Source organism: Orcinus orca, chromosome 10, assembly GCF_937001465.1.
Source record: "Orcinus orca chromosome 10, mOrcOrc1.1, whole genome shotgun sequence".
In the NCBI taxonomy this organism is placed as follows: Eukaryota; Metazoa; Chordata; class Mammalia; order Artiodactyla; family Delphinidae; genus Orcinus; species Orcinus orca.
The window spans coordinates 103897619-103925462 of record NC_064568.1 but is presented as its reverse complement, the minus strand read 5'-3'; the positions used below and the strand labels follow the sequence as shown (position 1 = coordinate 103925462).

At 49.5% G+C, this 27844-nt stretch overlaps 2 protein-coding genes across 4 annotated transcripts in view; one reads left to right on the top strand and one right to left on the bottom strand.

The window, feature by feature from the left end:
- The window catches only part of LOC101289275 (tubulin beta-2A chain), a 145471-nt gene that overhangs the window by 71818 nt on the left and 45809 nt on the right, over positions 1 to 27844 (bottom strand). The gene's annotated exons all lie outside the window — the stretch shown is intronic.
- Positions 746 to 27484, top strand: BPHL (biphenyl hydrolase like). Of its 3 annotated transcripts, none has more exons than XM_033407987.2 (7): positions 748 to 936; positions 6609 to 6712; positions 9049 to 9215; positions 10537 to 10690; positions 15256 to 15387; positions 18274 to 18397; positions 18870 to 19957. In XM_033407987.2, exons 1-7 carry the CDS (start codon positions 818 to 820, stop codon positions 19102 to 19104), a joined length of 1035 nt encoding a protein of 344 aa, XP_033263878.1. In that variant the 5' UTR covers positions 748 to 817; the 3' UTR covers positions 19105 to 19957. The 3 variants fall into 3 exon arrangements, with proteins under 3 accessions (XP_033263879.1, XP_033263878.1, XP_004281141.1); XM_004281093.4 differs by lacking the exon at positions 18870 to 19957 and adding an exon at positions 27136 to 27484 and having other exon boundaries at positions 762 to 936; XM_033407988.2 differs by lacking the exons at positions 18274 to 18397; positions 18870 to 19957 and adding an exon at positions 27136 to 27484 and having other exon boundaries at positions 746 to 936.

Here is a 27844-nt window from a genome sequence, read left to right as displayed (position 1 = left end):
CTTGTGATAAAGCAGAAACTAACACACCATTGTAAAGCAATTATACTCCAATAAAGATGTTAAAAAAAAAAAAGGTACAGCCTGTGGCGTTAAGGACATTCACATCGTTGTGCTGTCATCAGCACCATCCTCTCCAGAGCTCCTTTCTTCTTGCAAAACTGAGTCTCTGACCCATTAGACACTAATTCCCCCTCCCCCAGCCCCTGATACCCACAGTCCTACTTTCCGTCTCTGAACCTCCCGTGAGTAACGCTGGGAAGCGGAGCGCAGGTACCCGAGGCCTTGCTTGTCTGCAGGATAGAACGGAAGCTCTAATTTAATTTTCGCGGCCCCCCCCCGCACCACTCTCCACGCCCTCGTCGACACTCATTAATTTCTGGGATTTCTGAGGACGCGGATCCTAGTGGGTGTGAGGCGGTGGGAAGAAAATAAACCAACCCCATCATCCCAGTCAGCAGCCAGGCCGGGGGCCCCGGGCCCACTCCTCCGTGAGGGCGAGACGCCGGTCACCGCTGAGCCAGAGCTGGCACCCAGGGAAGACGCTCTGTGCCGGCGCCTCCGGGGATCGCGAGCCCAGTTCCTGTCAGGGACCAGCGAGAAGCCAAGGGGTTCCGGCCATGAGCCTGGACCGGTCGCCGAGCGGCGACGGCTGCCTGTGGGCCCGGCGCATGCGTGATCGGGGCGGTTGGGCAGGTGCCGGCTCAGTGCTGCCAGGAGACCCGGCGCACGCGTGCTCGGGGCGGCGCGGTGGGGCGGGCTCAGGGTGGCCGGGAGACCCGACGCATGCGCGCTTCCGGCGCGAGCGCGACCAGTGACCATGGTGGCGGCGGCGGCGGCGGCGCAGGCCCTCTCGGGCGCGCGGCGGCTGCGGCTCTTCCTCTCCACGCTGAAGCCCGGGGTCCACGTTCCCCAGGCTGAGCCCGTGGCTGCGTTCAGGTAATGGCGTCGCTCCCCTTCGGGAGCCCCCGCGTCGTTGTCCGCGCGCTCGGGGCGGCGTGAGGGGAGCCGCTGGCCAGGGGCCGGGCTGAGGACACGCGTGGTCATGGCCTCCCCGGCCCCTTGCCCTTTAACCCGTGACCCGAGCGCGGGCGGCGGGGCGGTGCGCTGGGCCGAAGTGCGGCGCCGGGCCGAGGTGCGGCGCCGGGAGCGGCGAGGGTCCGGCGGTGGGAGACCCTCGCTCCCGGCCCGCGTTCCGCGCAGCCCTTCACGCCTGCGGGCAGTGCTCGCGCGCGCTCCTGTCAGGCCAGCCTGGCAGTGCCTGCGCCCCATCAGCTCTCGGAGTCGCGGGCCCCAAGGCCCTGGGTCTCCTTCGCCCCGCTTGCCCGCCTCGAGCTTTAATGTTCAGAAGAATCACCTCGGGAAGCGGGGAGATGGCTCCCCGAGGTGCTGAGGGCACAGGTTGTGGAGAAGCCCAGGAATCTGCCTTTCTGTCTTGTGACATGCCCTCCCGCACAGGCTTTGTCTCTGACCCACAGTCTTAAAAGTGGGTGCTGTCGGTCTCAAGGGAGAGTGCGCAGGATATGCGGTTGGAGCAGCGTGAAGCTTGATTTACTTTATTTCCTGCGTACCTGCGCACACACACACACACACACACACACACACACCCTGGTGCTGGGTCAGTTCCGCTCATGACTAGGAAGGTACCTGGCCTTCAGAACCTCACCTGTTGGGGAGCTTCTCATTTGGAAGGAGAAAGGAGAGATCTGACCATGCAGCTCTGTAAGTCAACGTTGAAAAATGCCTATTTATCCAGTGTCCCATTTGCAGAAAGCGATTGAAATGGGGTTCCTGTGATGGCGCCAGTATCGGTTACGATAAGTTATTAAATGATTGCAAGAAGGCCCCGTCCACTTAGCAGTGCAAATCGTTCCTCCTAAAATATCTCTGAAAAACAGGTTTCTCTGGATTTTCAACTGCCGTTTTATAAATGCAGTTGCAAATTGATATGATCTGTGATGGGGAAAACAAGCAGTGGTGTTGGTTAATCCGGAAACAAGAAGGCAGTCCAGTGTTAAGTAGGCAAAAGCACTCCTGTAAGACCTTTGCTTCAGAACAGCAGGTGCCTAACCTACAATTGAGTTGCATTCCAAAACCTTCCCTGTAAGTCTGCTGTTTGGAACTCTGACTCTTTGTATTTCATAATCTGCAAAGTGGTTTATCCCAGGGCCTGGGCAGGAAAGCCTTTTCCACCTGAAATTGTGTGTTACGTGCATTTACAATATTAATAACTTTACAGAACCTAACAGCCTGCCTGAAGAGAGATGTTTTCCAGTCCAACCTGGGGATGCTCTGTCTGAGCATCAGAAACCCGCCTTCCCCTGGCGCCTGCCCTCCCCTTCTGTCCAGCAGTCAGGGTGAATGTGGCCCCGGTGCCTAGCCCCGCTGGGGACTCTGTTCAGCCGGGAGGTTACAGAAGAAGCACCAACAGGAGCAAGTTACTTACCCTCTCTAAGCCTCGTGCCCTGCAGAATTGTTCTGAGGGTTTGAGACAATGAGCGTAAAAGGCCTGGGACATAATAGGAGTTAAGTAATTAGTAGTTACAATTAATAATGATACAAATATGAATATCTAAATAATAATACAGTGTATAGAAGATGTAAAAATAAGTCCTCCAAATTCATGTTAATCCAAGCCCTGGGCATCGCTAATGCTTTATTGTAGCTAATGGTTACTTTGGAAAAAATGTACAAAAGAAATAGCTGAACATACAAGGTACAGAGAATATGGAGGACTTATTAGGTGGCCCCCATTTTAATTCCTAAGCAAAGTGTGACATTCCAGGTGTCGACATTCAGGCGCTCATTTTGGCTTTGCAAGTTACCAGCAGAGTGACTGGGGCCAGTTACCTAAGCTCTATTCCTCAGCGGTAAAATTAGGTTGAGTCTAATGTGCATCACACAGCAAAATGAATGAGATAAGTAAGCTCTTATCAGAGGACATTATCTAGTTTAACAATTAAACTGTATGTTAGTTCTAGTTTAATTCTTTGCCCCAGATGGTTACATTCTTGCCTGCTCCCACAGGGATCTCTCCCTCCTGACGGGAGGGGGCAGCTCAGCCCCCTCATCAGGAAGTACTTGCTGTTGTATTGCTCCTGACCCCCTTCCCTTCCACAAACTTGCTTGTCCGGCCTCCCAAAAGGAGGGATTCCAGGACAAAAGTGAGGCAGGATCTGGGCTCTTCTGGCTGAGCATGCCTTCCTGCAGGCTGTTTTTAAAAAAGGAGACAGGATTTTTCTCTCCTCTAAGAAATTAACTCAATACAAACTTTCTCAACCTCGGTTGTCTATTGGAGTCTCTTGGAGAACTTAAAAACTACAGATGCCTGGGTACCAGCCCAGAGGTTTTGATTTAACGCAGCTTGGGCATCTGGAGATTTGAAGGTTTGCCAGATGATTCAAATCTAAGTTTGAGTCCCACTGGTATAGTGGGGGCAGGAAATGCTCTCATAAAAGGGGCCGAGCGTGTAGCTGTGTAGGTGTTGCTGCGGGTGTGGTGAACGTGTTGTCTGCTGCGCGCACCCCAGTGTCTCCTCATACTTGGCAAAGTGCGTAGTACTGCTGGTTGCAGATTGAACTGTCTTCCCTGCCGCCTCCCAGGCAACATGGAGCACCCAGCCCAAAGTAGGGGTTCAGGATATACGTGAACGAGTGAATAATATTTCAGAGTTTCGGTGTTTTAGAAAGCACATGCCACGGCTCTACCCCAGAATTACTGAGTGGGTCTCCCAGGATTGTCCCAGGCAGGTGTTTTTTTTTTTTTTTTTTTTTTTTTGCGGTACGCAGGCCTCTCACTGTTGTGGCCCCTCCTGTCGCGGAGCACAGGCTCTGGACGCGTAGGCTCAGCAGCCATGGCCCACGGGCCCAGCCTCTCCGCGGCATGTGGGATCTTCCCGGACCGGGGCACGAACCCGTGTCCCCTGCATCGGCAGGCGTACTCTCAACCACTGCACCACCAGGGAAGCCCCAGGCAGGTGTATTTTTAACTCCACAGGTGATTGTAATGAACACATCTGCTTAAGAACACCTGGGTTAGAGAAGTGATTAATGGGAGGGAGAAATTGATAGCCCAAGAGAAAGGGGTTCATTTTTCTTTAAGTTTTCTATCTATCCTTTTTCCTACCTGAGAGTTTGGAAAATTTGGTGTCTTGAATGGGGTTCAAAGTGATGAGCCCATGTCAGGGCCATTCCAAGGCCTGGGCTCTGCAGCCTGCTTTTGTCTCAGCGCTCTTTTAACAATGTTATCGGAGGCCTGACTCATCTGAGAGCCCTTTGATAAGCTGGAGGGAAAATGCAACACTCCTTTCAAGTATATTTATGTGGAAGATCATTCAATAACTATTATTTTTTCAAATAAAACTTTTTTCTTATGTTTGAAATTGATTTGCTTTTGTACACGAACAGTTTTCTGTCCTGTTTCCCCAACCTGGGGATGGATGCAAGGTTTTGGGAGCCTCCAGTAACCCCAGGGGTAGACTGGTGGATAATGGCAGGTCCCTCAGGTGTGACGACAGACAAGGTGTTGGTGACAGAACGCCAGGCACATTTCCTGCCCGATAGCCTGGCTGCAAACCCCTTCCCCACTTGGCCCCAACCTTTGCTCCCTCTCCGCCCCCGTGCTCTTGCCAGGCTGAGCTTGCCCGGTCCCCACGTGTGTCCCCAACCCCTGGGCCTTTGGTCATGCCATTTCTTCTTGTACAAGCACCCTCCCCATCACATTCTTTCTTCAGAGTTGTACCCATCTTGGAAGTTCATCTCAGATGCTGCTTTTTCAGTCTGTTCCAGGTACCTCCACCCAAGCCTGATAGAATCTCTCCATCTCTCTGAAGCCACCTTCAAAGTCCTCCGCCCTAGTAACCCTTCCCTGCCATTGAGCTCCCATCATGCCCAATTCTAGACTGCCAGGTTTTATCTCTATCTTCTTAGGCAGCCAGAAGAATGTGGGATGGGGATAATTAGAAGAAAAGAAATTTGGAATGGGGAATCAAAACACCAATATGGCAGAGCACAGAGGGAAGTCCAAGGCCTTTGGCTGGAGAGACTTCGGACTGGCCACGAAAGGGAAGCCCGTGTGAGCCCGGCCCTGGAGGGGTACAGGCCTGAGAGCCAGCAGCCCCTGGGTGTGAAACCCAGTGGCTCAGACCTCGAGAGAGATGGGGGGGCCTCATTATACATGACGTCTTCACGGTGCAAAATGCCTCTTCAAGCATGTCCTTCACACTGCTGGGAAGGGGGCCTCTCGAGAACCTGGAGGGCACGAGGAGTGATAGAGGTGCACAGTCTCCCTTAGCTGAGCTGAGCGAGCGCTGGGCACCTGTGTCTGTCTGGGGAGCTGCCTCGTTTCCTGTGCTGAACGCAGGCGTCTGACAGCTTCTCCCCTCCCTGAGGGTGTGCAGACGACGCTTCCTCTTGCCGATGAATGGATGTAAACCATGTTTCCTGAAATGACTCTGTCAGTGGAGCCTTATTCGCCTTATCTTGACTCTGGAGCTGTGCGAGGAGCAGGATGTTACTCACAAGTAACAGCAGGGTCTGTGCGACACGACCATGGCTCGGTGCTGCTATTATTGCTCCTCCCGTAATATTTCTGTAGATGACGAGCTCGTATCAGTAGTTATGTCAGGCCTTACTACCACTCAGGTCTGTCATATTTTTCCAGAAGTTGTGTGTTAAGACTCGATGTGCCTGTATCTGGCACATTTGTTCCAGCATCTGTCCTGGCACGCCTTTCCGTCCCTTCTGTGTGTCCCGCAGCCATCTGGGGAGTTGATGGGAGGCTCCTAGGGCCTGATGCAGGGCCCTGTATGTGCCGTGTTGGTGTGCACCCTCACGTTGCCATCCTGGAGCTTCCGCGAGAGCAGTTGAGGACGCTGCCCAGGGCAGAGCCCCTGGGGTGGCACACGGTTAGATGCTGCAGCGTGGGAGGTCTTGGGCCAGGGAGGGCTGGCGTGGGGAGGGCTTTGATATGGGCCTGCCTATCTAACAGTCAACGCAGAAACATTTCAACATCTTAAAACCAGTCTGGCCACATTGGTGCAGATGGGCATTCCTGACCAGGGGGCCCTCATGTGGCTGGCTGGAGAATGGAGAGGCCAGATGCCTACAGGACAGCCTCGGGATCAGGGCCTTCCCCCTGGACCCTGAGACCAGCCTCATCTTTGGGAACGCCACCAATGCAGCTTAAGGTCCGGCTGCCTCCTCTGGACCTGCTGAGGCCTAGACGAGTGGCTCCAGGGTCTGTGCTGGTGCCCACCTGGCATTCCACAGCGGGGGCTCCCACATCAGCCTGCACCTTGGCACCCCAGCGTGGGCCTGTAGGGTGGCCTGTGTGGCCATTGACTTCAGCAGGCCTCTCGGTGCCTCTGTGGGATAAGCCCTGAGCTGGTGCTGTAGGATGTTCAAACATGGAGACGCAGCCCAGATCTGCAGTGTGGTGGGGAGGAGACACACGGGTCCCTTTTTAGGTCTGGAAGACTGAAGCATGTATCAGGATAATCCGAGGGACCTGGGGAGGGTGCTGCAGGCGATTCGCGTATAAAAGCCTGGCTCTGTCCTCACATTTGTGCTGCTCAGTAGTTTTCCTCTGGGGATGGGGCTTTTCTCTTCCAGCTCCTCTGTGACCTCCGCCAAAGTGGCTGTGAACGGCGTCCACCTGCACTACCTGCGGACTGGAGGTGGAGAGCACGCGGTCCTGCTGCTCCCAGGAATGTTGGGTCTGGAGGTTTTTACCGAATGCTCTGCATGCTGTGTCATCTGTGCTGCGTTCACAATCCCAGATGCCCAGGCTTGATGATTAACTTTAGTGCTTTGCTGAGATGCTTTAAGTAATACTTGCTACAGTCAGTTTTAGGTGATGTAGAAAGATACCTTTCTACTTTATGCAGTTTTTATTCCTTTAAATACCGAGTTTTCTCCCACGCAAGTCCAACACTGTGTAGTTGCTTACAACTTAGGGGGATGACGGGTCAAGGAAAGCATTGTGGGAAGAAGGGATGGGTGAAGGAAGGAGATGAATGGGTGACCAGCAGCCCAGTTTGCCTGGAATTGAGGGGTTGCAGGATGTGAGACTTCTGCTGCTCAAAGTTGGACTGATTGCCCTGTTGTACTTGACTATATGTTCAGCTAAGATCAGAGCTAAGAACAAAACTGGGCTTAAAGACTTTTTGAAGGTTGGAATTAGTTTGGCGTGAACGGAGCGTGGTAAAGCCAGGTGGGTTGCGATCTCCTCTTATAGATGAGTAGTTTAGATGTAGAAAGTTCGGGGTGGGGGAGAATTTCCAGTGATCCCAGGGCATCTCAAATTTGGTTTTAAGGGTTTTAGTATTGTTTTATTTTTAATTTAGTTAAGTAATCCCAGTATATACTTATTTCCTTATGATTTGCTTCCTTCTCTTAAAAGTAAAATGCTAAAATTTTTCAGTCACATGATGGTTCAGCTCGATGTAGCCTCAGCTGATAGTGGCACTGTTGTAGCTATTGAGGCGTCTCTGTCCAGATAGTATTTAGTATCTTTTTCCCTTGAGCTGTTGTAATGGAGGACCATATTTACTCCAATGGCTGACGTAGAGCTAAAGCAATGAACAGTTTGCCATTGTTTCAGTATTGCTGTCATTATCCAGGTATAAAAAGCTTTTGGCAATTTAGTTTTTGCTTGTGTAAAACATTAACCTGATTCAAAAATCGAACAGCAAGTTTCTCCCCTAAACTACTGTCCCCCAGCACGCAGTTCCCCTACCCACGGGCAACCAGTGTTGATGTGTTTCTGTCTCAGGTATCATATATCGGTAACTATTCCTTAAAGTCATTTCATTAAGGTTTTAGTATTCAAATGGTCTTTGCACTGGTCTTCAAATGTATACCTGTGTGCCAGGTATTATTGTTTCTGCAATTGGTCTTTAGTTACACTGTTGCCTTTTCCCACCTTCTCACCTCCTGCCCCTCTTTCAGCACAGTTCCCTGGAAGACCCTCCAGTTCAGTGATCATGAGAGAAGCTTGAGATGTCAGAGCAGTAGACGTGTGCTGGAAATCCAGTTACGTTTTCAGCTTGGGTTTTCTGGGTGATTTACCTGATGCTGAGGAAGGTATATCTTGTCAGGAAGAGTGACATCATCATCCTTGATGACATTAAATGATCCTGCAGCATTGAAAGACATTTTCTAATAATTGCCCGTTTATTAAGCGAGATGTTTAGTATCCATTTGTGACCTGAGCTGTGAGTCCCCAGAAATCAAGCAGAGCTTAGAAATGAGATGCTGACTTACTTGCCCTTGGACTGGGCTCCTTGGGAGTCTGGCCTTCCACACTGTGTGGACCACACAAGACACGCCTGCCTGTGCACACGGTGGCCGTGACCGTGTGGGCAGGCTGGGGGCTGCCGGTCAGGTCCACCGCTGGCCTGAGAACGTGGCTCTACTTGCTAACATACGCTGGTTCATACAGTTGTCATGAAACTAACTTGATTTCTTCCCTCCACACCCTTCCCTCCCCCCTCATTTCAGTGTTTTAGTTTAATTTTCTGGTTTCTAGTTATAACCATAAAATAAAACCTTCAGGGCTATTCACATTAGCTTAGTAAAAGACATCTGGGATTTTAGAATTCTGCTTTGAATGACTAGGATCAAATCTCATTAATGTGTCTACACATATTATTAAGATCTCTCTCATTTGTAACAGTCATTTTTTAAAAAAAGAAAGAAAAAATAACCCAGAAGCATGTTGTATCAGTAAGTTTATTTCTATGCAGTTTCATGATTTTTTTTTTTTTAATAAAAAGCACGAATAAGCTGAAGACAGATCAAACGTGCTGAAATGATACAGGACCAAATGAAAAATCAGGGCCTCTGTCCTTCTCATAGTAGCCACTAGGGGGAGGTGGGGGGTAGGTCTGAACTCCAGCAGGAAAGGAAGCTGCTTTGCTGGTTACAGCTGAGGTCTAACTTTGAGTAGAAACTATAGTTACTTTAAGTTTGTAGTTGTTTCTGCTTCTGATGTAGTGTGCTTGAAACAATGAAAGCATTTACTGGAGTGTAACCAAGTGACTGCTTTTAGGAAGTGGAGAGACTGATTTTGGACCTCAGATTGAGAACCTGAATAAGAAGCTCTTCACGGTGGTTGCCTGGGATCCCCGAGGGTACGGACATTCCAGACCCCCAGATCGAGATTTCCCAGTAGAATTTTTTGAAAGGGATGCAAAAGATGCTGTTGATTTGATGAAGGTGGGTCTCTTAGGCAAGAGCCCAGAGGAGGAGGGTGGCTGGGCCTGTCTTCATTTATTTTGTTTTTGTTTGTTGTTTCTTCAAGGGTAATACCACGTTACTCCTATAGAGAATTCAGGGTTCAAATGGGTATAAAGAGGAAAACAGATATATCAAACAATCTAACTATTTAGAGGTACTGCTACCAAGACTTTGAGGCTCTACCTTTCTGGGCAATCTTATTACATGTATAAGCACACAGTTCTGTATGGATGGCATCCTACTATACCTAATGATTTTCCAGCTTACTGTTCATTGAACAGTTGATCAAGGAGTTACTTCCATGCCAATAAATACAAATTTACTTCAGTTTTATAATAGGCACTTAGTATTCTGTTGTATGGATACACTGTGTCTTAACCCCCCTCTCCTGATGGTAGCTAAATCATCTCTAAGTTGCCTTGTGTGTGTGTGTGTGTGCGTGTGCGTGTGTGCGTGCATGCAATTATACACGGAAGTGCGGTGAACATTGTGTTGTGCATGGAAGTTGTGGCGCTCATGTTTTGCTATTGCAGACAGTGCTGGTGTGGACTTCCTGGACCTGTCCTGGTACATGTGTGTGAGAGCTCCGTGCACATTTAGGAGATGACTTGCTGAGTGACGGGAGATGCAGATATTCATTCAACAAGATAGTGCCAAAGTATTATCCATAGTAGTCACACCAATTTAGAGTCCCATCAGCAGGTGTCTTGGACTGATATTCGTTACTTCTTTAAATTTCCCCAGTCATTCAGTGTTTACTTCTCGCCAGCATCTCTGAGATGCTCATCTTCCCTGTCAAACACATTCTTGGAGCCTGGCTGATCACCCGAAGATCAGTGTAACCACCATCATTCTTTCCCGGCCTTCCTGTAGCCAGTTCTTCCCATAGTTGCAGTCAGTGGCTTTACGAGATGCAGCGACTGTCCCGTTTCCCTCTCTGATCTGCATACCTGTCCTCAAAGTCTTCGCTCAGACCTGCACGGACGCACACACGTTGTCACGTCCAAGTACAGCTGATCTCCACTGTTTCTGGTTCCTTGAGACTTTATCCAACCAGAAGATGTAGTCCCCTCATCATTCAAAACAGCACTATGTACTTAGTTTTTATGACCATCATATTTGCACCACAACTAATTGAGAGAAGCATTTATGTCGTCAAATGGTGGACTCTAGGATTTTTCTTTAATGGCCAGTTGACACTCCACACACCACAGCTGTGTCGATTCTGATACTTGAGGATGATCAAGCTCTCTCCGCGGCGAGGAGCCATGACCTGTGCATTTCGTGGTATTTGTCACAGATGCTGAAGTTTAAGAAGGTCTCTTTGCTGGGGTGGAGTGATGGTGGGATAACAGCCCTCATTGCAGCTGCAAGATACCCGTCCTACATCAACAAGATGGTGATCTGGGGGGCCAACGCCTACGTGACCGACCAGGACGAGGAGATTTATCGGGGTAAGTCCCTCCACCTGGAGAGCAGCCTCCCCTCCCCCGACCTTTCTCAGGCCTTGTTTTGATGTGAGTTGACAAGTCATGTCTCATCCGTTTCCTCGGCTGTAATGTGGGAAGGTGGTGAGTTCTCAGGAGAGTAATGCAATTTAACTAGTCTGTATTTTCAAGTTTCCTATTTCCAGAAGTGACACTTTATATGAGTCAGGAAAAGGCTAATAAGTAAAGTTCGTATTTACATTTCCTGCTGTGATAGTGACCCTCAAGGAAGGAGGGGGTTGACATGAAGTGTTATTTACAGGCTCATTTCAAGTAGTGAGTGTGGAAGGGAACATTGTATTCAAACGTGAACCCGCATACTTTGATAAAGAATCGTTGTGCTAGTCACACTTTTTAAGGTTGTCCTTCAAGCTTATCTCTGAGGATTTTTAGAGACGGGGAACAGGGGCTGGCAGAGTGCAGCCCGTGGGCAGACCTGGCCCACTGCCTGTTGGTGTCAAGCTGAGGCTCTGGTAGAGGGGACCAGCGCTGTGACTGCTGGGGACCCAGAAGGGTGCTTGCCTCCAGCCTGGGCTTGCTACCCAGGCCTGTACTGGGGGCCTCCTCGCCCACCAGGCGTTCCAGCTGTGGCAACTCAGGAGTCGTGGCGCCCCCAGCAAGCTGCCCAGATTGAGAGCACTGGGCTCGCGGGACAAGAGGAGGGCGCACTGAGGTCTGGGGGCCCCTGGGGCGAAAGTGCAACTGACTGAGGCTTCCCCCACTTTCCTGGCTCCAGCCTTCGGCCCCTCTGTTTCTCTTCAGGAGGCGACAGCAGGTGTGTGGGTGATGACGCCCGGCCCCGCCGTGGCTTCCCTCCTGCGTCGCCACTGCTCCTGAGGCTCCATTGCCCCAATTTGTCAGCGTGTTTTCTTAACAGAACTAAGAAACAAAACCCTCCTCGGGAAGGCCTCCTCACTGAGGCGGACATCCCGTCGTTTACTTCCGCTCCTTCTTAAATGTGTTATAAGGTAATACACTTTAAAATATGTATTTTAGCATATATCTTATATAATAGGATATATACTATAAAACAATGTATATTTATAAAACAAATATTTTATATACTTAATTTTATATAAATAACGCATACATGTATAGCATCTCTATAAATTAAATGTCGAACATATAATAGATAATATTTTTATTTTGATTATTTCATAGCTGAAGTTTTAGTTTAACTGTATAATATTTGACCCATATAAGGCAACACCTGCGACGTGAATGGACCCACCAAGGAGCACAAGGTCAGTCACTGCTGGCCCGCGCGCTGCTTCCAGCCTGAGTTGTCCATCCATGTGCCGTCTTGAAGACACTACCGTCACATGCATTCATATCCCTAAACGACACATCATTTAGTTTTATTTGTTTTTGAGCTAAACAGGGTGCCTTCATACTATATGGCATTTCCTGTGACTCACTTTTTACATAGTTTTCTTAGAACGCCGTTTCTGAGGTTCGTTCGTGACGTTGCTGTGTGGCGTTCTGTTGGGCACACCTGTTGCACTTTATCCTCCCTCTCTTTCCTCCTAGTGTTGCTGTGAGCATCCTTGGGTGCGTGCTCGGCGTGTGAGCAGACCTCCCTGGGGAGGATGCCCGTGCTGGGGCGGCTGCGCCGTGCTTGCAGATGTGCCCTTTCAGGTGGCAGATCATTTTCCAGCAAAAGAAGCTTACACTTCCACCACCTTAGCTTAGATCCTCAACAGGAACTTGGAACTATCAGAGCTCTTAATTCTGGCCAAATGGGTGTAAGATGGTATTTTATCGGAGGTCTTAATTTGCATTTTCCTGTTACTAATGAAATTGAGAATCTTTTCATGTGTTTATGCACCACTGGGGTTTCTTCTTTTGCATTTTACCTATTTGTGTCTTTTTACTGGTTTTTAAATTTTTATTGTGTAATATATGATACATGTAAATAACACAGTATGTTTCACAGGTGTATGTTAGGAAGTGTAACAACAGAACCAGCACCCAGGAGACCCCACCCAACTCAAGCATAGAGCACTTCTGATATGAGCACAATGTTATTGATGTGCAGTGTTACTTTGTTTTTTGGTTTTTAGTAACCTGATTACTAACTCCTTGCTGGTTAGTCATTGTGTTAGTAGTGGTGCTACCAGTGTGTGACTTGTCTTTTTGCTTTCTTTCTGGACAGAACTATTTAATTTTCATGTGAGGAAATGGTACAATGTTTTATTTTCTCATTGCCTTGGTGAGTTTTTAGTTGAGGCATAAATGACCTGTAACGTTGAGCTGCTCTTACGTTTGCCGACGCGTCTGTCAGCTCTTTGCTCACCTTTCTTCCTTCCCCCTCACATGTCCCTTCTAAGGCCCTCTCTCTTCTCCCTGAAATTGTTCTTCAGAAGTTCTTTAAGGGCAGGTCCGGTAATAGTCAACTCAGCTCTTACTTAAAAATGTTTATTTCACGTGCACTCTTGAAACACGGTTTGGCTATAAGTACAGAAATAGAAGTGGAAGCGCATCTTCTCTGCTGTTCTGGCGTCTTCTGCCTTCCGTACCTGCTGTGTGGGTCTGACTGTCCTTCCTTTGGAGTGATATGTCTGATCTCTGGCCCTTTTTCAGATTTTCTCTTTTTCTTTGGTACACTTCTGTTTTACTACCCCGTGTTGGATTTCTTTTTGTTTATCCTATTTGGGCTACATTTAACTTTTGTCTGGATTCTTTTATCAGTTCTGAGACACACTGTCACCTGCTGATTCCCTCTGACAGTGAGTCCCCTTCCCCCCCCCACCTTCCCCCTCTTGTCCCTCCTCCCTCTCCTCCTTTGGGGACTGATTGAACTTTGTAGACCGAGCATTTCCATCTCCCCGTTTCTATTCATCTCTGTGTCTCTGTGTGTAGGGCTCTGCATAATTTCTTAAGCTTTCTCTTCCAATTTTCTAGTTGTTTCGTTATCTTTACAAAGATTCTGATTGCCTTGTGGTCTTTTTTTTTTTTTTTTTTTTTTTTTGCGGTACACGGGCCTCTCACTGCTGTGGCCTCTCCTGTTGCGGAGCACAGGCTCCGGACGCGCAGGCTCAGCGGCCATGGCTCACGGGCCCAACCGCTCCGCGGCATGTGGAATCTTCCCGGACCGGGTCACGAACCCGCGTCCCCTGCATCGGCAGGCGGACTCTCAACCACTGCGCCACCAGGGAAGCCCGCCTTGTGATCTTTGATGAGGAGTGGATATTTGCTTACTCTTAATCTGAAAACAAACAAAAAAGACAGTGAGCATAAGTTGAGAACACTTTCCTTCAGAGAGGATGTCCATTTGCTCCTCTTGGGAACTATGGATGGTACCAGGTTGGGACCATTTCCATCTCAGGTTCAGCTGTGTCCTCCCTCCGCCAGCCAACAGTCACCTTCCCCTGAAGCAACCCTGCCTTTGAGTGGTCTTACCACTCTTTGCTCTGTTTTCAGGGTTCTCTTACACACAGACACACACACACACACACATGCATACACACACACACACACACACACTCTAGTTTCCATCAATTACTGCAAACTCCAGCAGTGCAACAAAAATTATATATTATGAAAGAGCTAGTTGTTCCACTGCAAGAGGGCCTTCCCGAGGATGTGGTCTGCTACACAGCCAAGGGCAGAGCCATCTCTGGGGCATTTCTCACGGGCCGTCTTCATGCCGTCGTGCCAGCCCCTCTCTCCTCTTCCTTCTTCCCAGGTCTCCTGCCACCTCTTCATTTTCTGGCTTCTTCTCTGCATCTCCCCACCAACCCCGCCCTTGACCCCATCTGGAGTCTTCTCAGTTTTGTGCAGAGCAGTTCAGCGTCCTCAGCCTCTGGACTCAACCCTGGGCGTCCGTCTGCGGGTTCAGAAGAGTGAGCAAGTGAAAGGCAGGCACTGTCTCTATCAGGGTCAGCCTGCCTCAGACGGCAGTTCACTTTAAAGGTGGCTTTTAGCCGTTATTTCCTTTCTTAACAGAGAGTCATCTGTAATATAGTTTGTAGTTAGTAGTTACACCCATGTGCCTTCAGTGGCAGAAATTAGAATGAATGATGTGTGTGCATTTCTCAACGTACATAAATGCAGTTCAGAAAAAACTCCTGTTATAAATAATGTCATTTTCACTTAGATGACCCTAATTAGGGGAATGTCTGCTTTTATCTTATACCTTTAACAGAAAGCATTAATTTTAGATCAATTTCATTCACTTGGTAAGAATCTACTGGTCCCTCTTTTGTGCCTGAGGGCCACAGTGGGGGACAAAACAAAGCAAAACCCCACACACAGAGCTCACATCTTGGTGGGGACCCAGCACTTGGCCCTCACCACGGACACAGAAGCCACTGAAAGTGACCAGCCCTGAGGAGAGTGATGGAGGGCAGGGTCGGGGAAGGCCTGGCCGACCTGGGCGAAGCCAGCGTGAGCCACGTGGAGACTGGGGGAACACTGCCAGCTGGCAGGACAACCAGTGCCACAGCTCTGAGTGCACTGCGCTTGGAGTATTTACAGATGAACTCTAGTCTGAGACTAAACCCATTCTTGCCCACACATCTGTCTTTCAGGTATCCGAGACGTGTCTAAATGGAGTGAGAGAACAAGAAAGCCTCTGGAAGCCCTCTATGGGTTCGACTACTTGGCCAGAACCTGTGAAAAGTGGGTGGATGGCATAAAGCAGTTTAAGCATCTTCCAGATGGTAGGTTACGTGAGCTATTCAACGGTCCCTTTGCTCATTAGAGAGGCTGCTTGAGTCCCCCAGATGCTCGAGGATTCCTCGGGGATTAACGCGCTCGCCCACTGTCCTTCCACAGTGATGTGTGAACAGAGGGTGCTGGTGATCGTGTACAATGCGAGTTCTTGTGTGATAGACCCGCCTTGCACCAGAGACAGACCATGCGCACAAAGGGTCACATTGTTGAGTCTCTCGTAGCAGACTGTTCTTTTTCCTCTGAATCCTTTGTGTGTATGATGGCAAAATCATTCTCCAGAAGCCTCAGATACTCTTCACTTTCTAATTCCAGGATGGGTAATTAGAAAACAGACACCAGATTTTCTCTTTTTCACATTTAGAGGTGCACCCCACTGCATCTTCTGTTACTAGGACAGAAAAGGAGGGATTCTCTGTCATGACCTTCAGCCCCAGAAGAATTAGTATGAGGAAGAAAGTATTCAGTCCTTTCCCAAGTTCCGAGCTAAGTTGTGTCACTTTAGCTGTGACAGATGTCTTCCTGTCTTTATCTGAAAAATTAACATGGTTTCCAATAACAGGAAGAATTGACATCCTGAAGAGAAATTCTGAATTAAAGTCTATTTTTTATAGCTATTTACATTTGTAGTCTCTCACTTTTCTAATTGCTAAAAGAATCGAGACTAGGTAAGATCTAATCTTGAAGCACATTCAGTTACAAAATTGTGATTCAGGTACCAGTTTGGTCTATTCAGTAATCATTTCCAGAATGAGTCATCTGTCAAAACTTTCATAATGAGAAGGACATTTGGAAATGTTACTTTTTTGGTTTAAGTTCAAAATAGCAAGTATATCCTGTTCAAATGCAGTATCCACCCATAGAAACAGGTCCTTGAAATGTATTTCAGGAGAATGAAAAGACAACTACAGACTGGGAGAAAATATTTGCTAAAGGACTTGTATCCAAATATACAAAAAACTCTTAAAACTGAACAATAAGAAAACAACCCGAATAAAAGATGGGCCAGACAACAACGAGATCCCACTGTACACATCTTAGAGTAGCCACACAGAGGAATTTTAGGACAGTGAAAATGCTCTGTATAATATCATCATTGCATCCACGTCATTATGCATTTGTTCAGACCCACCAAATGTGTCCACCAAGACTGTGTGCCCGGGGAATACCCCGGACTCAGGGAGGTGATGGGGCGTCCGTGCAGGTTCATCTGTTGTAAGAAGTGTCTGACGGGGTATCGACGATGGAGGAGGTTGTGCGTGTGTGGGCTTAGGGGTACGTGGGAGCTCTCTGCCTCCCACTCAGTCCTGCTGTAACCCTGAAACTCTAAAAAATGCAGTGTATTAAAGAGGGAAAGTGAGGGAGAAAGTGTCATGACACAGAGAATCTGGAAATGTATGAATCGTCTACGGCAAGGCTGTTAACAAACTTATCTCCCCTCAGTACTGATTCCTCTGACAGGAGCCCTTGTCTTGTACGCGAGGCTATGGCTGCTCAGTTCAGTTTCGGGATTGAGCGCCAGATCTGGAGTCAGGCCCGGGGGTGGAGTCTGGCTTTGCCACGTGGCTGCCGTTTGAGTGGGTTCAGGCAGGTCGCTTAGCCTCTCTGAGCAGCAGTTCCGGGTCTGTGAACTGGAGATACTGGGAACTACCCCAGGAAGCTGCTGTGAGGATGATATACGTGAGGTGAGGTGTTTTTATACATACACACGTGTATATAAGGTAGGTGAGGTTTTGTATACTATGTGAGGTTACATACGTGAGGTTTTATATATATATTCCACGTGAGGTTGTACATGTGAGGCTTCATGTGTATACTCACACGTGAGGTTCCATACGCGCGGCTTTGGTACAGTACCAGCTCCAGGGTGAGTGCTCAGGAACAGGTTAACCGCTACTACTGTAAAAGTACTTGAGTTACGAGCAGTTGTGCTACTGTACGAGTTAAAGCCTGGACCTCCTGTGGCTCACAGGTGCCGAGTCACTGGGACGGCTCCTGACACGCGGGGTGGGCTCGGGAACACTGGCGTTAATCGCCACGGGGCTGCTCAGTGGCGGGTGCGGCCCCCCCAGGGCCAGCAGGCAGTGACCCCCACCCAAGAGGAGGGAGGAGCCACTGCCTGGACAGCACCCAGGGACCCTGGCTTTCTCAGGGAAGCTGGGGAGGACAGGGCTAGCTCTGGGGTGCCTGCTGGGAGCAGGGCACCGCCTCTTAGCGGTACAGCCACCCCGGGGATGTATGATTGTCCCTGACCAACCGAGAGAGGCCAAAAAACTCATGGAGTTAGGGCACCCCCAAGATTTCCCCAGCAGGAAATGGCAGGACAGGAAGTGGAACCTGACTTGTGCCATGTGAGCCTTAGAAATGCTGCCACACATCAGGGTGAGAGCCTCTGTCAGGGGTGTTGGGGCGGGACGGATGGACAGCAGCTTCTGCACAGCTGCAGTTGTATCTTCACCGTGAGGGACACAGGCTTGAGGGCCAGAGGGCCCCACTGAAGACACTATTTCACGGGAGGAGCTTTTCAGGTAGCAAGCGCCTACCATCGTTTGGCAGACAGCAAACGGCCCCACGTAATATAGAGACTTGTAGGGTTTTTGTTTGTTTTAACTACTGTTTTCATGAATTATGAATTTAAATCAGGCAAGAGTGCTTGTTCACTGGTAGAGCTTAAAAGAAAAAAGCCAGGAGAGAAACAGAAAAGGAAACCCAAAGAATGTCAGAGCTGGAAGGCACTCAGACCCCGACTGATCCAGGCCAGTCTCGTAGAGACAGATGCTAAGGGCGGGGGGTGGGGGTGGGGGAGGTTTGTCCGCGCTCTGCGCCTCCCCACCCCTAGGAGGGTCACAGGAAAACAGAGTCTCCGTGTCTTTCAGGTAACATCTGTCGGCACCTGCTGCCCCTGGTTCAGTGCCCCACCCTAATCGTGCACGGTGAGAAGGACCCTCTGGTCCCGAGCTTCCATGCCGACTTCATACACAAACACGTGAAGGGGTCACGGTGAGTCCCGCGTGAGCCAGCACTCTGCCCTGGGGGCTTGGGAGGTAACCGGGAGAAGCTCTAGGAAGAGAAGAAGCATGAGGGTTGGGTTTTTCAGGTGCATCCCGCCCGAGAGGAGGGATTTTTGTCCCGTGTGAACCAACAGTCCTGCTGTATTTAGGGAACAGGGGGCCAAGGAGCCCTGGAATCCGAGGGCAGGAGCTCTGAGGGCTGCAGCACATCAGCCTAAACAGTCACCTATCATTTGGGAACTTTCGTTATAAAAGCACTACTCACCCAGTAAAGAAGGTTTGTAAAATCAAAAGAAGAAAGCAATCGCCGTTGCTTACCATCCATTTAAATACCTCCATTAATAGCAGTTTTGTGCACTACTCCTTTCTAGTTCTTTTAACATAGATACAGTCATATTCAACTCTGATTCCTGCTTTTTTCCCACTTAAAATTATGTTGTAAACTTTTCGTGTTATTTCAGCCTTAAATATGTACACATCAGAGGAGAACCTGTTATTCAGAATCACAAAACAGCAGCGTCTGCCAAGCCAGCTGTGTTGGTGGCCCATTCGATTAAATGGCAGAGACACATTCCTTGTCTGTGTAGCCCCGTTTCTGCCAGCCAGCCTGGGGACGCCAGAGAACCTAATAAGACATGTCAGCAGAAATTCTGTTCTTCGATCCCATTTGTTTTTATATGGAACAGAAATTTATAATTTAAATACTTTGGCTGACACGGGAGCCAGCTTCTGCTGGTGCTTATATCAAGATGAAAATTCCACGTTGAGCAAGCTCAGAATTTCCTTGATATGCAGTGATGCACATCCTGAAGGAGAAAATGGGATGTGACCAGGAGCTGGTGGCCTGGCTTTGTTTTTTTTAAGCAAATCTACTGGAAAATAAACACCCAGGTGAGCCTTGATCCCTTCAGAGACTGTATATGAATTCCAGAGCTGCTGTCATTAGTCAGGACGTCTTTGGAATTGTACAGAATTCTTTGGAAATTGGCGTTGTTAGTGACCTAAGAACACCCTCCCACCCCCCCGCCCCCGCCCTGACCCTCCATGAGCCGATTCCGATGCCCTGCAGGCCAGCCCTGCCTGGTAGGTCAGCAGTGGTCCCTGAGCTGAGAGTCCCCACGGTCCAGCAGGGAGAGTAGAAACAGCTCCTCTACCTCCTAATCATACTAGTTATTCCGTGATCGATTTTAACAAATGTCTCAGAGAATTTTTAAATGTGGGAGACACGCTTCTTATTCTGCAGTAAAACAGCATTCCTACAATTCCTGTCTAATTCCTGTGTCCAAAGAGCATTTTATATTTAGAAGGCATTTCACATATGATTACATACTTCACAACAGCCTTATGGGAAAAGATTTTGTCCCAATTTACAGATGAGAAAATCAAGGCTGAGACGTGTTAAGTAATCTTCCAAGGTCGCGTGGCTAGTAAACGACAAATCCTGGGTTTTTCCTCCTAATACGGTGCGTTCCCCCACAGCACAGCCGCCTCTCGTGAACATACTCTCCTTTTAATATGACGGTAAGATGCCTGTGCTGCGCGCTCGCTGGCCTGGCCAGCTGCCCTCTGACTTCAGGAGTGACAGGTGTTTGCACAGTGAGTCTCACGATAAACGCGGTGTGTCCCTTAGAGGGCCAGATGCGTAAGAGTCTGCAGGAAAGCTCAGGGGTTCTGCTCCAGACCCATCTCCTAGCAACAGGATACATCAATATGGGGGAAGACTATCCCCTTGCCATTCAGATGTTAATGGTTTTAGTACACTCTCTTATGGAAGGTCATTTTCTTAGAGCAGGATTCTTTGGAAAAAATGAGTTGAGAGTAAAGTGTTACACTTGCTCCCTTCCTCTGCCAGAAGAGCCCTTTATGTTGGGCGTGAACCTAAAACACGGTGGTTAATTCTGGACCCACAAAAAGAGGGTCGATTCCTTGAGCACCAAGGTCGCCCTCCGACTGTGCACAGGCCTCTCACCCCAGGGGGGCAACTCCAAGTGCAGGTGCTTCCGACGAACTTGGGGTTTCATTTCCCTGCCAGGTACATTTATGATTAAAGAATTAAAGGCACAAGTGTGTCGCTCAAAGATTGTACTACAAATAGATAATCAGGTGTGAAACGAATGCCTTTCTCTCCTGGAAGGGGGCCGAGCGCAGGGTGGGTGCTCAGCAGGCCCACTTCCTGCCTGTGACAATTGTCTCTCTCTGTTCTTTTTGCTGGAGAAGAACCACAGCATCTCCTGGAGACAGAGATCTCAGAGATCACTCAAGTTCAGTGATTTTAGATTTTGTTTTTAGGCAGTTGAGCCCTTCCTCCTAACAAACTCTTCTGCAGAAGTCCCAGATACAAAGCATAAGATAGTGGTCGCTGTGATTTTCCCCCGCTCGGCCAGCCCTCCCTCCTAGATCGCACAGCACTGACACCGCCGCCTTCCTGTCTAGCCAGCCTCTGCTTGAGCGCCTCCAGTTGCCGAGCACGCCTGGTCCTCGGGGCCACCCAGCTTGCTGTCACAGTTGGCGCCGAGCAGAGCGTGCGCCCTTCGGACCCTTCGGGGCTGGCGTGGACGGGCCCCTGGAAGCAGAAGGGCTGATCTGGCTCAGGAGAGGGTGGGGCTTCACGGAGGGTGTGACCACCGCGCTGCAGTGGAGACACGGGGTGCTCGCCGTGCGTGGTCGTCAGCTCCGGCTGCTGTGACAAAGACCGCACACTGGGCGGCTGAAACTACGGACATTGAGGCCCTCACAGTCTAGAGTCTGGACGTCCAAGATCAGGGTGGCAAGGGGTTGGTCTGTCCTGAGGCCTTTCTCCTTGGTGTGCAGGTGCCACGTTCTCCCTGTGTCCTCACACGGTCGTCGCTCTGTGTGGGCATCTGTGTCCTGATCTCTTCTCATAAGGACACCCATCAGATTAGATTAGGGCCCACCTGTGTGACCTCACTTTAACATAATACCTCTTTAAAGACCTGATATCCAAGCACGGTCACACTGAGGTACTGGGGTTAGGACTTCAACATGCGAATTGGGAGGCGTGGCTCAGCCCACAACAGTACGTTTCTGAGGAGGTTCTCAGATCTCAGAAATTGGGGGCCCAGCAGAGATCAGGATCTGGGTTCAGACCCGGCTACGCGTGACCAGCCCCTTGCCCCTTCCCTGCCTGGAGTCCCGCGCCCCTTGCCCCTTCCCTGCCTGGCCAGGGCCACCCAGCCTCCGGGCACAGCCTGGCTGTCTCTTTCTGCTCCTCCACTTACTCACCGTTCTGAGGCCACGCGGCCCCTTACTGGCACCTTACTAGCAGCAGCGAGCAGGCCATCCTCTGTCCCGGACGCGGTCTAGTTCGGCCTCAAAGCACTTGGTACACGGTGAAAGGAAGAATGCGAGCATCACACGGCCACATCTGTGGGTGGCAGGGGTCCCTGAGTGGTGACTCAGGCCCGGAAAGTGTGTTGTGGAGTCCACCTGCAGGTTCTGGGGCCAGAGAACAGACCCGGAAGGAAGGACGAGGGCCGGAGTCCACGTGTGCAGAGAGGTGGGGCCTTGGGCTCTGTGTGGGCCAGAGGGGAGGGGTGGGAAACGGAGTCGCGCCTGGAGACCAGAGTCAGGGTTTGGGGGCCCTGAGCAGCATTCGCAGCCGCGGTGGCTACGGCACAGCAGGGGCTCAGATGGACCCGGGGGGGGGGGGCGGTGCTGGTGATGAATCGTGCCCGTAAGCAGGTGGACGTGTTTCTGTACCTCTGTTTCCTGTGTGTCACATGTGGATGGTGATGCCTGTCATCTCAGATAACTTTCTGAGGAATGAATGGGGATGTATGTGCACGTTCAGACGAATAAGAATTCGGCACACGGTAGCTGCCTTCATGGATGGAATGCTGGTGTGGGTGTAGGTGGTCTGGGGCCCAGGAGACAGCAGGGTAGAGCTCGATGGGCAGTCAGGCACATTGCCCTCGGTCAGCTGTACGTGTGCACACACACGTATTTATATATCGTATACATGTGTGGACATGTAATATATCTATAGTGAGAGAGGATTGATTTACTATGGGAGTAAGGCATTGGCTTGTGCAGCTACAGAGGCTGAGAAGTCCAAGATCTGCAGTCAGCAGCTGGAGGCCCAGGAGAGCTCATGCTGTGGTTCAGTCTGACTCTGAAGACCAGAGAACCAGAAAGAGCTGATGTTGCAGTGCGAGTCTGAAGGCAGGAAAAAGCCAGTGCCCCAGTTTGAAGACAGGCAGGAGGAGTTCCTCTTGCTCAGGAGAGGGCCAGCCGTTTGTGCTATTCGGGCCGTCAACTGATTGGATGAGGCCCACCCACGTGGGGAGGGCAGTCTGCTGTGCTCAGTCTGCTGATTCAGATGTGACTCTCATCCTGAAACACCCTCACACACACACCCAGAATCATGTCTGACCAAAGGCACCTGTGGCTCAGCCAAGTTGACACATAAACCCAGCCCTGGCGGAGGGCAGCTGGCAGGAGCTGTCCTCAGAGGTCTTGGCCTGGCGGTGGGAGCGCTAAGGGTGCCTGGGTTCCCCAGGTCGTGGGTCAGGTGCTGGCCTCTGTCTGATCACAGGAGGGAGGAGGGGCCTCGCTCTGCAGCTTCCTGGCCTTGTCCAGTCTGGCCAGCGGTGGGAAGATGGCCCCAGACCTCCAAGGTGAGCAGGGGGGTGGCGTGCCCCTGCGGGCGCGAAGTAAAACGGTCTTGTGCTGGCAGCAGGTTCGTTCCGGTTCCGTGGAGAGGGGGTCCGGCAGACACCGAAGGAAGGGGGACGCACCCCCCTCAGCTGCCCGGATGACCCTTCCCACCCCCTTCTCAGCTGCTGTTTCTAGTTCCTCCTCTCTGACTGCAGGCAGCTCAAGAACCGCTTTAGGGCCAGGTTCCAGGATTAACTCCAAACAGGACCAGCCTCATCCTTACAAAGCCGGGTCCTGGTGTCTCACAGTGGGGGGAAGGGAGGGGCTCATCCTTTCTAGACAAATCTCACCCATGACATTTTCTAAAATCGTTTTTTTAACACCTTTATTGGAGTATAATTGCTTTACAATGGTGTGTTAGTTTCTGCTGTATAACAAAGTGAATCAGCTATACGTATACATATATCCCCATATCCCCTCCCTCTTGCGTCTCCCTCTCACCCTCCCTATTCCACCCCTCTAGGTGGTCACAGAGCACCAAGCTGATCTCCCTGTGCTATGCGGCTGCTTCCCACTAGCTATCTGTTTTACATTTGATAGTGTAAATATGTCCATGCCACTCTCTCACTTCGTCCCAGCTTTCCTTTCCCCCTGCTGTGTCCTCAAGTTCGTTCTCTATGTTTGCATCTTTATTCCTGTCCTGCCCCTAGGTTCATGAGAACCATTTTTATTTTAGATTCCATATATATGCGTTAGCATACGGTATTTGTTTTTCTCTTTCTGACTGACTTCACTCTGTATGACAGACTCTAGGTCCATCCACCTCACTACAAATAACTCAATTTTGTTTCTCTTTATGGCTGAGTAATATTCCATTGTGTGTATGTGCCACATCTTCTTTATCCACTCATCTGTCGATGGACACTTAGGTTGCTTCCATGTCCTGGCTATTGTAAATAGAGCTGCAATGAACATTGTGGTACATGACTCTTTTTGAATTACGGTTTTCTCAGGGTCTATGCCCAGTAGTGGGATTGCTGGGTCGTATGGTAGTTCTATTTTTAGCTTTCTAAGGAACCTCCATACTGTTCTCCATAGTGGCTGTATCAATTTACATTCCCACCAACAGTGCAAGAGGGTTCCCTTTTCTCCACACCCTCTCCAGCATTTATTGTTTGTAGATTTTTTGATGATAGCCATTCTGACTGGTGTGAGGTGATACCTCATTGTAGTTTTGATTTGCATTTCTCTAATGATTAGTGATGTTGAGCATCCTTTCATGTGTTTGTTGGCAATCCGTATTTCGTCTTTGGAGAAATGTCTGTTTAGGTCTTCTGCCCATTTTTGGATTGGATGGTTTGTTTGTTTGTTATTGAGCTGCATGAGCTGCTTGTATATTTTGGAGATTAATCCTTTGTCAGTTGCTTCGTTTGCAAATATTTTCTCCCATTCTGAGAGTTGTCTTTTCGTCTTGTTTATGGTTTCCTTTGCTCTGCAAAAGCTTTTAAGTTTCATTAGGTCCCATTTATTTTCATTTCTCTAGGAGGTGGTTCAAAAAGGATCTTGCTGTGATTTATGCCATAGAGTGTCCTACCTACGTTTTCCTCTAAGAGTTTTATAGTGTCTGGCCTTACATTTAGGTCTAAAATCTCTTTAAGGTAAGAATTTTCCAATTGCGGTCGATTGTGGTCGCCAGCAAACGTAAATAAATTGTCTCCAAGTTGGAACATTTTGTTGATACGCTGTACATAACTGGAACCTTCATAACGACTTTCTTACATTGTGAAGCACAATACAGATAGAATAATGGACGAATAGCAAACGTGTATTAAGTGTCTACTGTGCGCCCAGAGATAATTTCATCTTCAGAATAACCCTCTGGGGTGGACACTGTTACTGTCCCCACTTTCCAGGTGAGCAGCTGCGGTTCAGGGAGATGCTGTCGCTTGCTGGTAAAGAGCCTACGTTGGTCAGACTGGGTTGTCTTGCCCCCATAATAGCCAGCGCCTTCAGCCTGTTTCTCCTTCGCCCACTCGCACGTAGGGAGCATCGTCCAAGGACTGTCCAGGAGAGGTGGAGGGAGACTAGAGGGACTTGAATTCCTCAAAAGGTCTAGAGTCACATTTCTTTTTCTAAAGGTGCTAAATGCAGTGAGGAACCTGCCCCAGCAAATAGGATCTAGCATCTACCCCCGAGGGGTCCATCCTCTCCAGCTGAGCCGTGTGTCTGGCAGTGGGGAATTTCCTACTCGTTTTCCTGGAAAGTGTGATTGTTTGAACACCACTCTCCAGGAGCGCGTGATTTGATCCTTTGTTAAGTGGGTGAGAGTCTGGGTCAGCAGCAGTGGCCACGCTGCCTTGGCAGCCCCGTATTTACACCCGTCCGGGGCAGTGCTGCCCCAAGAGGAGCACATGTCAGGGATAGTGACCTCTGTATCAGACCTCAGGGAAGGCTGTGTTGAGGACCCCGAAATGACCCCAACAGCTATCAAGGAGCAGAGCTGTCTTATTCATACCCTCATTTATCCATCTGTCTGTCCGTCCCTCTGTCTGCCCATCCTCAGTCCAGTGCAGTTCTGAATGTAGATGCCTCGGAGCAGGGCTCCCCTATTTTTAACGAGGGGCCCAGTTGTTATTTCCCGAGACTGAGATTACTACTGGGAGAACACAGACAGCACTGAGGCTAAAAGACGGGATCGCAGCTGCTGTCTCTCCTTCCTTCTTGGGCGTCTGAACAAATAATGGGAGTGGGTTGGCTCCCCACACAGGAGGACTTGCAGGTTTGGCAGGGTGGGTCTCTGTTTCAGAGTCCAGCTTGGTCCACGTTGGAAGGTGCAGGGTATCCCAGACATGCCCTTCTGTGACTGCCAGCATCCTCGGCAGTTGGTTCTTTTCTGTCTCCTGAGAACAGAGGCCGTGACTGGCCCTGTGAGCCCCGTCCCTCTGGAGGGCAGCTGGTCCCTTCTCTGGGGTGGTGCAGCTCATACTTCTTTCCTGAATAGCATTAACGTTGACTTGGAAATGCCCTGGTTATTGTTAATGGCGTTATTAACCTTCCCCAGGGCCTCAGAAAGATGCCAGCAACAGATCCTCCTTTCAAGCCAGTGATCTTGATAGTCTGGGTTCCCTCACACCCCCGCAGTCCCCGTGTGGTTGTTTGCAGGAGGCCCAGCATCGCACAGGGACAGCTCTGTTCCAAGCTCCCTCTTGCCATGCGTCCTCCCTCATGTTCACTGAGGTCCCTAGAGCTCTCAGCTCCCCACCCCGTGGAAAGCCCAGAGAAGCAGGAAATGCAGTAACTGGCAGTTTGCCCCAGTGTAGTCCTTTTAACGTCTAACTGTATTGTGGACAGAACAAGTCAGACTTGTGCTTATATCCTAGAACCTTTAATTTGTTTAAAACTTATTGTCTGCACTTTTATAGCCAATAAATAGAATGTGTAACTCAGAAGTCTGCCTTTATTAAAGAAACTGCAGACCAGCCACATTTGACCAAAGCCCTGTTGAAAGGAAGAAGCCTCCCGAGGATGGTGAGGTGTCTTGACAGCTGCACAACCAAGGGCGGGTGGCTAATGCAGGTTCCTGCTACCCTCACAAGCTTCAGGAACATTTACTTACCCTTCGTCTGGTGGCTTGTATGCAGACCTGCTCAATCCTCCAAAATGACGGGGTGATTTGGAACCTTGAACAACAGGCCTACGGGGGCTGTGAATTCTGATTTGGGTTTTCCCACTACATAGATATTCCAAGAGGTTCCAATCCAGTGGATTCTGCACACTTCCTCTTTTTATCATCTTTCCAACCCTCTCTCTCAAAACCAATGTTATTAAAAAGATTTTTTTTCTTAGGTAACCACCAATTACATCTCCCACTCTGTCAGGTTTGCAGTCAAACTATTTCTTACCTGATTCAATTCCAAGCACAGTGTGTGTGCTCTGTCACTGTTATGTCTCTCTTCTGGGACCATTCATAAGATGTACCTTACACTTTCTTCCTAATAGAGGTGATGGAAAAAAAACCAGGGCAGTTTCTCACTTGAGGTTTTCATGAAACAATAGGGAGGGTAACAGGTTTTTAGGTGATGTGCCGCTAACCATAATCTTTTTTTTTAGGTTGCATCTGATGCCAGAGGGCAAGCACAACCTGCATTTACGTTTTGCAGGTGAATTCAACAAGTTAGCGGAAGACTTCCTGCAGTGACAGTGTCCCCGAGGACATGTGACCTGTGAATCCCGAGCCTGGGGCTTGAGCCTGGTGCTGCCTTGGAAACCCACCTGCGGGTCACCCCCCAGTTCACCTGCCTTTCCAGGCTCCCCGCGCCTCCCCACAAACGGCTCCTAATCCAACAGCAATGATAAGCATCCTCTAGCTTTCATAGCTACAAAAATTAAACCTGATTTTTCAGTGTTGTTAATTTCTACCATTGTCTTAAAAAATAAATCGCTATCATGATTTACTTTACTTTCAGGTTAACGTTCAGTGAAGCATTTGTAGTGTTCACGACCGCTCCTCTAAGATGAGTTGAATTTACGCGGTGCCTTTTATCTGAGAGGTGCAAGCGTGCACTGGTCTTTGTATTCATCACATTGTTCACAGAGAAGTGGCTAAGCTGAAGACAGCCCTCGCCCGGGGCCCTGGATTCCACACGTTCACGGGGTTGCTGCAACCACAGCAAGCCGAGGAGGAAGGTCGGCTTTGTCCCCAGATCTCTATCCACCTCCACACACCTGGGCTCCTTTCCTTGAATACTTTGGGTCAGTGAAGCTAAAAATATGCCTTCTGGTCTCTCTTTATTAAAAGAGAGGAAAGGCTATTAATTAA

Excerpts from the sequence above, each read along its gene's own strand:
- BPHL (XM_033407987.2), top strand. The coding sequence starts at position 818 with ATGGTGGCGGCGGCGGCGGCGGCGCAGGCCCTCTCGGGCGCGCGGCGG. Across the intron at positions 9,216-10,536 it reads ATGCTGTTGATTTGATGAAG|ATGCTGAAGTTTAAGAAGGT; the intron begins GTGGGTCTCTTA and ends TATTTGTCACAG. Across the intron at positions 15,388-18,273 it reads GTTTAAGCATCTTCCAGATG|GTAACATCTGTCGGCACCTG; the intron begins GTAGGTTACGTG and ends CGTGTCTTTCAG.